Raw genomic sequence first — 8,291 nt, 5'->3', positions numbered from 1 at the left:
CGGCTAACGTCTGACCTTGACCCAGACTGAGCTCTGTCTGCAGCCACTGGCTGACCTCTGGCTTCCGGCTAACATCTGACCCTGACCTCACGGCTGACCACAGGCGGGTTTCTTTCAGGGGCGACCAGACCTGTGCCATGAGCTACCTCACGGTGTTGCCCCGGGGCATGGAATGCGTCGTGTTCAGCATTGACGGGTCCTTTGCGGCCAGCGTGTCTATCATGGGAAGCGACCCCAAGGTCCGGCCGGGTGCAGTGGACGTTGTCCGGTGAGTCCCACCTTCCACGAGCGATGTGTCTCCCTAGGGGGCAGGAGCCAGCAGCCCTGGGGGAGGTATGTTGTTTTTCTGATTCGCTCTAGGAATTCTACTGGTCTCTGGGGCTGCGCGCTGAGAAGCCCTGGCTTTACCTCCAATAGTCATTTATTGAGTGTCCTTGGGAAACTCTCTCCTGCTTTCTAGACCTCAGCTTGTCTGTTTCTTCGTCTCTCCCTCCCTCACTTCCTTATCCCCCCTCCCAATTCCTTCCTTCCTCCCTCTCTCCCACCCTCCCTCTCTCCCTCCTTCCTTGTCTCCCTGCCTCCCTCCCTCCACTCATGCACGCATCCATCACTTTCTGAGGCCCACTGTGGCCAGGCTGTGTGCTGGGCACGGATGCAGAGTGAGCTCTTAGGTTGGAGGAAACTCAGAGTCTGGTGGGGAAAATGAGTCACAGGCGTGAGAAAGTGTAACCCAGGACTCCAAGTGATCAGAACCTCAAGAGCAGGACAGATGCCAGGGACTGGAAGTTCTTGGGGGCTGGAGACTGCCCTGCCTCACCCCAGTAACAGTGATGGCTTTGGGGAGAGAAAACGGACCTGGCTCCTGGGCTCCCGGGAGACCGCTGCCCTCGAGATGCCCAGCAGCTCCATAGGAACAGGCCTAGTCAGGCTCAAGCCCATTTCAGGGGACCAACCTTCCCCTTGTAGGGCTAGGTCGTTTGCTGCCCTTACAACAAATCCCTCCAGCATCACGGTCCCCCTCCCACTGCAGGAAAGGGGAGGCTGTGGTCCTTCCTCTCTGGGGGTCCGTGGTCCTCCCACTGCCTTCCATGGGCTTCAGGGGCCACAGGGTGCTGACCAAACCTCGACAGTCATCAGAAACTCCCTTTTTCGTAAACATATCACTGGACCCCACATCAGAACTAACCAGAATCCCTGAGGTGATCCCTGTACCCCTGCATTAGTGTAAAGCATCCCCAGATCCCTCAGACCATCACCCAGGTTTAGAACTCACCATCTCTGTTAGCCACTTCTGGTGGCAGGTGCCATAAAGGTGCCCAGCCAGGTCTGGGCTTATCTGACATCTTGCAGCCAGGGTTCTGCGTGAAGCCAGCCAAGAGAACTATCCCACTGTGCTGTGAGAGCACAGAGGAAAGAGGCTGATTCTGCTTGGGAAGCAGGGAAGGCTTCCTGGAGGAAGGGGGGTCTTGAAAGATGGAAGATGTGAATATCAGGAGATGGAGCCATGAGGGCTGTCTAGGGGAGAGCTATGTAGCAGAAGAGCCCAGGGCTTGTCCAGCGGCAGCAAAGCAGCTCTGGGTGGGCTGGGGGGATCCCATATGCAAGGGCAGAGCAGGGGCATGGCCACAGAGGCAGAGAGAGGCCTTGAGGCTCTACCTCAGGGTGCTGGGGAGCTGGAGATGCTGTTCGGCAAAGGAGTGCTGGGGTTAGATTTGTGATGTACAGAAATCACCATGGAAACACTGTGGAGGAGAATAATAAAGCCAGCCACACCAAGCACACCACCTTGCTATGCATGTTTGGGATTAATTCCTTTCATCTTTAGGACAACCTTATATTCATATTATTATGCCCGTTTTACAGAGGGGGAAACTGAAACCCTGGGAGGTTGGGGAGGGTTGAGTAATCTGCCCAGGGTTACAGGGCTCAGGTTAGATATGGGTAGGAGCGGGGGTGCAGGGAAAGAGGCCGACCAGAAGGCTTTTGTAATGGCCCAGGAGAGAGATGAGGCCCGGGCTAAGGATGAGAAGCAGGGCTTAAGTGAGAGGGCTGGAGGATGGGGGTGTAAAGAGTCTGGCCTGGTGAAATGGAAAGGCTTTCTTCCTGGAGGAGGAGGGAGGGAGGCGCAGGGAACAGAGGGGAATGAAAGGTGCCTGTCTCTGGCTCTGAAGCGGCTGTGAGCAGAGGGGTCAGGGGTGAGGAGATGAGTTTGGATGTGGGCCTGCAGCACCTGGAGGCCATCCAGGGGAGATGTCCAGGGCTCAACCGGGAGAGGGGATTCAGGATCCCGCTTGTTCTCCCTAGCACGCCTCAGACTCGTCCCTCTGACGTCTCAGGAGGGCAGCTATGGGCAGGGCAGGCTTCTGGGCATCAGGTGGCCTGCACTGGACAGGGCTGGACCCTTCTAATGCCGTCTCGCCAGGCACTGGCAGGACCTGGGCTACATGATCCTTTACATCACGGGGCGGCCGGACATGCAGAAGCAGCGGGTGGTGTCGTGGCTGTCCCAGCACAACTTCCCACAGGGCATGATCTTCTTCTCGGACGGGCTGGTGCACGACCCGCTGCGGCAGAAGGCCATCTTCCTGCGCAACCTCATGCAGGAGGTGAGTGGCCAGCTCGGGGCAGGGGCGGGGCCTCCACAACTTGAGAGCCCGATCCTCCTCTTCACCACTCCCCGCCTCCCTCCCCTGGGGTGGGGCCTCATGATGTGCACTCTACAAATCCCATTCCCGTGGATCTGGTGGGTCCTCTAGCAGCCCTGTGAGGTAGGTTATTAGTCTCGTCATTGACAGAGGAGAAAAGTGAGGCTGCAGTGACTTGCCCTAGATCTGAGTCAGACTTTCGTCCTTTATCTTCTGACTCTTGTCTCTACATCTGGCCATTCATCCAGTAGACATTTAAGTGGTGATTGTGTTCCTTAGTCTGTGCTTGTTGGGGCTGCACAGAGACAAACAGAACCAGAGGGGCAGAGGATATGCTTTCCGTGACCCAGATGTGCTTTCCGTGACCCGGATGTGCTTTCTGTGACCAAAGCTGTGGTTCTCACTAGCAGCACCAGGAAACTCAGGAGAAGTGCAAATTCTCTGCCCCGCCTCGCCCCCCTACCCTCTTAGACCTACTCAATCAGAAACCCTGGGGAGGGGCTCAGGAACCTTTTCACAAGCCCTCCAGGGGATTCTGATGCACAGAAAAATAAATCAAGAATCCCTGACCTAGGGCAGAGCAGGCGTTGACATATAATGACCAAACCCAGCCCACAGCCTGTTTTGTTGTGACTGGTCAGCTAAGGATGGTTTTTACACTTTCAAGTGGATGGAGAGAATAATCAGAGGAATGATATTTCATGACATGAAAATTACATGAATTTCAATGTCTCTAAATAAAAAACGTTTGATTGGAACACAGCCAAGCTCATCTGGGTACGTATTGTCTATGATTGCTTTTGCAGTACAACAGCAGAATTGAGTAGTGGTGACACAGTGCGAAGCCTGAGATAGTTACTATCTGGCCTTTCAAAGAAAAAGTCTGCAAATCCCTGATCTAGAGGAGGAAGGACATGTCAATTGACAACTACTGGTGTGTGGTTAAAAAAGGCCCTTTTAGCAAACAGAGGAGAAAGGACTTCAGTTTGTCCAGGGAGGGCAGGGAAGGCTGCTAGGAGGGTGGTAACTTTTGAGCTGAGTCTGGAAGCATGAGTTTTTGTCAGGTAGACAGTGAAACGGCATGTGCAAAGGCATGGAGGCAGGAGAGAGCTTGGGACGTTCTCAGAGCTGCAGGCATCCAGGCTTGGGGTAAGCGCAGGCAGGGTTAGACCCAGGGCAAGTGGGAGCTGAGCCCTCAGAGGTCATCAGGGGCCCAAACTTGGCAGATCTTGAAAACCTTGGAAACCAGGCCAAGATCATGGTCATGGAGAGCCACGGAAGAGTTTAAAGCAGGGAAGTGGTACTGTCCAATTTGGTGTGTACAAAGATCCCATTGGTGGCTGTGTGGAGAACAGACTGGCAGGAGAAACCAGAGGCAGGGAGGCCAGTTAGGGGGCTGTTGCCCAGGCAAAACACAGGAAGACCATAATCCAGGCGATGATGAGCATGGGATGGAGAGAAAAGCATGGACAGGATTAGGAGGTAGAATAGTCAGGACTCAGGGATAGCTGGACGCAGAGAGCGAGGAGTTCTAAGATGCCCGTGCTGGGTGACCAGGAGGGATCCAGGTGCTACACACCTGACCAAGGTCTCCATGGAGGCAGAGCCTGTCCGTTCTGCTCACCAATATAGCTTCTGGATTGGGGATGATGATGTTGTGTGGTAGAGACTCAATAAATGTTGGTAGAATTAATCAATGAATGAGTGAGTGAATGAGAGGGGACACGAGAGAGGACCAGGCTGGAGGGAGATGAGCTCAGCTGTGGACACGTCAAGGCTGATACGGCCATGGGACCTGATATGGCTTAGGGTAGGTCTGGGCTGCAGGTGGAGACTGGGAAGCAGATGCAGAGGACGGATCAGCGGAGCCACAAGAGGGGAGGCAAGGCAGGACAAGAGGCTGTGCTGGGCCCCTGAAAGCAGCACAAGGAGCCGCTGAGGAACCAGGAGGAGAGTGAGGGGGAGGAGGGCCAGGAGAGAGAGGCTACAGTTATCGGGAGGAGAGGGGTTCAAGGAGATAGTACCCCTCTCGCCAAGGGTGTGGGATGCTGAGAACTGTCCACTAGACAAAGATTGGCCACCAGCTGACCTTGTGAGGAAAAGACAATTGGGAAGGATAAGGGGGCCAAAGTAGCAGGGAGAGGAGCAGAGAAGGTGGGTGTCAGCTGGGAGGGTCATGAGGCAGGCAGGCAGGGTCCCCAAAGCTAGAGGATCCAAGTTATAGGAGTGATCTCAGGTGCATGAGAAGGTGGAAGGGCCAGACGCAGAGGGGCTGCTCCACCCTCTGAGCCAGCTGGGAGTACACCAACCACTGAGGTGAGGGGCAGCGGGCTGAGGAAGCCCTCTCCTTGGTCCAGCCTCGAAGGCAGCCACCTGCAGGACGGGGTAGGGCTCAGGGAAGGACAGGAAGAAGATGGAGGGTGACAGCTGCGTGGCCGTGTTTCTTTAGCAGCTCTTAGTGGGCAGCGTATACAAATACACAAGGTGGATAGTGGAAAATTTCCAGGGCTGAGATTTGGCTGGGCGGGTGTGGGAGGAGGATGAAGAGGTGAGAGAATCTGGGGTGGAGGCAGAGGACACAGGGATGCTGCGGGTCACTCAGGCAGGATGAGGAAGGGGTGAGGCAGCAGGGCTGGTGCAGAAAGCACAAGTGTCGGTGAGGCTGAGAGCAGCCAGGTGGGGGCTGGCGGAGAAGTGGCAGGGAGGGGGCAGAAACCCTGGGCGCAGCGGACTTGTGGAAGTTCACAGTTAGAGGGGCAGGTTCTGAGTTCGGTCCCGGAAGTGACGGCCACTGACGTGAAAGAAGGTGCAAAGCTGCGAGGCGGGGTGGGAGGTGGTAGATCCCTCACGTCACTCTGACTGTGGCTCATTCCAGCGATGGTGGGGATTGGGAGGAAGGAAAGCTGTGACCCAGGACCAAAGTCTCCAGTGGCTTCAGAGGAGCGTGAGTGGGAGAAAAAGAGGATGACAGGGACAGGAGGCACACAGTGAGGGGCAGCTGGGTGGCGAGCAACTCACAGGAGTTTGATCCGGTTTATTCCAGGGAGAGGAGGGAAGGGTGATGGTCTGAAAGTGCCCTGGAGCAAGGCAGACCTTGTGCAGTTCTCTGAATTGAACTGGGGATTCTGGGGGGTGGGGCGGTGGCCAGTCATTACACCAGCCAGCGAGAGGCAGTGGGCGCACGGCAAGCTGCAGCGTGGAGCGGTGTGGATGGCACAGGATCAGAAGCCAGGCAGAACTGGCCTCCAGTCTTGGCCCTGTGAGCCAGAAACCTGGAACTCAATTTCCTTATCCACAAAGGAACGTTTGGCTTCCTCATTACTTAACCTGAGCGTGCTGCTGGAGGCGGGGCCGGTAAATGGTGTGGTCACGACTGTTTACCGGGCAGAGTCCTGGGATGGGCCTGGGGTACAGGGAGGGGCAGCCACTCTGGGGGTTCCTTCCTGACACAGGGTGGCCCCATGGCTTGGAGTCTACCAGAGTGCCCATAGAGGGTCCCCAAGCGGGGGCTCCCTGGGGTTGACCCGGGCAGGCTTTCCAGGGGGTAGGCTGGCCTCACTCTCCCTCCGTGCCTGCCCTGTGTTTCAGTGCTTCATCAAAATCAGCGCGGCCTACGGCTCCACAAAGGACATCTCCGTGTACAGCGTACTGGGCCTGCCTGCCTCCCAGATCTTCATCGTGGGCAGGTCCACCAAGAAGTACCAAACCCAGTGCCAGGTGGGTGGAGGCGGGGCTGGAGGCGGGGAGTTGTGAGGGAGGTCCGGGAAGGGGATGGAGGGAGTGGTACTTCATTCGTTCATTTGTTCATTCCCACACTGGCTCATTCATTTATTCAACAAACACTTTGGGGTGCCTGCCTTGGGCCAGGGCCTGTGTTGGGTGCAGGGAGAGAATCCCAAGTGGAGTCGGATGCAATGAACTTCAGTGTAGTGGGGAGATGGCACATGTGCAGTTGGTGACAGTGGAGTGTAGCAAGTGCCATGAGGTATGATGGGGGGCACAGGGAATTGCGGGACCCTGGAGAGGGACCCAGACTCCAGGGCAAGGTTGGGTTTCTGGAATTTGAAGGAATGGTCCAGGAAGGGCCTGAGACTGCGAAGAGTATTTGTGGCAGAGGCAGCAGCAGAAGCCAAGGTCAGGAGGTGACAAAGAACATGTATATTCTGGGAACTGCCAGTGACTCAGCTTGGCTGCGTGGGACATGAGCCGGGAGGGGAGAGAGGGGGCTGGAACGGTCAGTGCAGCCACGATGGCCTGTGTGGGGACTCCGTGAGAATGGGATGAGCAGGTGTGTGATTCAGGAAGCTCCCTCAGGCTGTAGGTGGAAGGTGGTTCAGAGGAAGGAAAGAAAAGCCGAGAGGGAGCTGAAGAGAAAGTGGAGGGTCTGAGAGGCATTTTTTGGTAGGAGATGGATTGGGTTTGGTAATGCCCAGACGGATGTGCGGGATGAGAGGAAGGGAAGGCGGAGGACAGCGCCTTGGTCTGTGGCTTGGGTGACCACGTAGGAGGTGCCACTACTGGAATTGCACAGCAGGTGGAAGGGAAGGAGGTGACCTCCCTCTGGGGCATATCAAGTGCGCAGTGCCTAAGAGTGACGTGCGGGTAGAGGGTCAGGAGATGGTGGCGTTTCCAAGTTGGGAACTCAGGACCCGCTTCTCAAACTCTAAAGTGCACAGGCATCACCTGGAGATCTCGTTGACATGCATATTCTGATTCCATAGGCCTAGGGGCGGGGAGAGGGCCTGAGGTTCTGCCTAACAAGGGGCCAGGTGGTGTTGATGCTGCCAGAGTCCATGGACCACATATGGAGTAGCAAGGTTCTGGGCACAGCCGAAAGGACTGGCAAGGAGGGCAGCCGCGGGGCTCAGAAACATGACAAGAGGCATGGAGAGGCCGCATGATGGGAGGGACGTTGCAGGATTCTAGTGAGCCAAGTGACAAGGATGGGTGCTCCCCCACCCTCAAGAACCCATAGGCCAAGTGCCCTGGCTCACGCCTGTAATCCCGGTGCTTTGATACGCAGGATTGCTTGAGCCCAGGGTTCAAGGCCAGCCCTGGCAACATGGCAAGACGCTGTTTCTACAAAAAATTTTAAAAATGAGCTGGGCATGGTGGCATGTACCCGTGGTCCCAGTCACTTGGGAGGCTGAGGCTGGAGGATTGCTTGAGCTGGCGAGGTTGAGACTGCAGTGAGCTGAGACTGGGCTACTGCACTCCAGCCTGGGCGACACAGTGAGACCGTGTCTCAAATAAATAAATAAATTAATTAATTAAAATAAAACAGGAATGAAAATCCAGAGAACTCTGGTGTGACCCACGGGTACAGGTAGAGATGCATGGTTGTCCAAAGCGGGATGGGGACTCTGGAACACTAAAGAGCTCCCGGCTTCCCCGGGCTTCCTCGGAGAAGCTGGAGGTGTGTCCATCGAGTGTTCCTGGGAAATGATGGGGACAGGATCAGGATCAGGGGCCTGCCCCGCCCCTCCACCTGACGCCTGTCCCCTCCCCTCCCCTCCCTTCTTCCCCCTCCCTTCTTCCCCCTCCCCTCTTCTCCCTCCCCTCCTCTCACCTCTTCTCCCCTCCCCTCTCCTCCCTCCCCTCCCTCCCCTCCCCTGTCCACCTCCCCTCCCCTTTCCCCTTCCTCTC

The 8,291-nt window shown here is 56.3% G+C and overlaps 1 protein-coding gene across 1 annotated transcript in view; it reads left to right on the top strand.

The window, feature by feature from the left end:
- PITPNM3 (PITPNM family member 3) overlaps window positions 1-8,291 on the top strand; it is a 103,743-nt gene that overhangs the window by 89,445 nt on the left and 6,007 nt on the right. The window contains exons 17-19 of the mRNA XM_023184678.2: window positions 119-268; window positions 2,423-2,606; window positions 6,234-6,362. Coding sequence (XP_023040446.1) covers window positions 119-268; window positions 2,423-2,606; window positions 6,234-6,362 — 463 coding nt within the window. The remainder of the gene's footprint in view (window positions 1-118; window positions 269-2,422; window positions 2,607-6,233; window positions 6,363-8,291) is intronic.

This window comes from Piliocolobus tephrosceles, chromosome 16 (genome assembly GCF_002776525.5).
Source record: "Piliocolobus tephrosceles isolate RC106 chromosome 16, ASM277652v3, whole genome shotgun sequence".
NCBI lineage: Eukaryota > Metazoa > Chordata > Mammalia > Primates > Cercopithecidae > Piliocolobus > Piliocolobus tephrosceles.
This window is presented reverse-complemented; position numbering and strand designations above follow the sequence as displayed.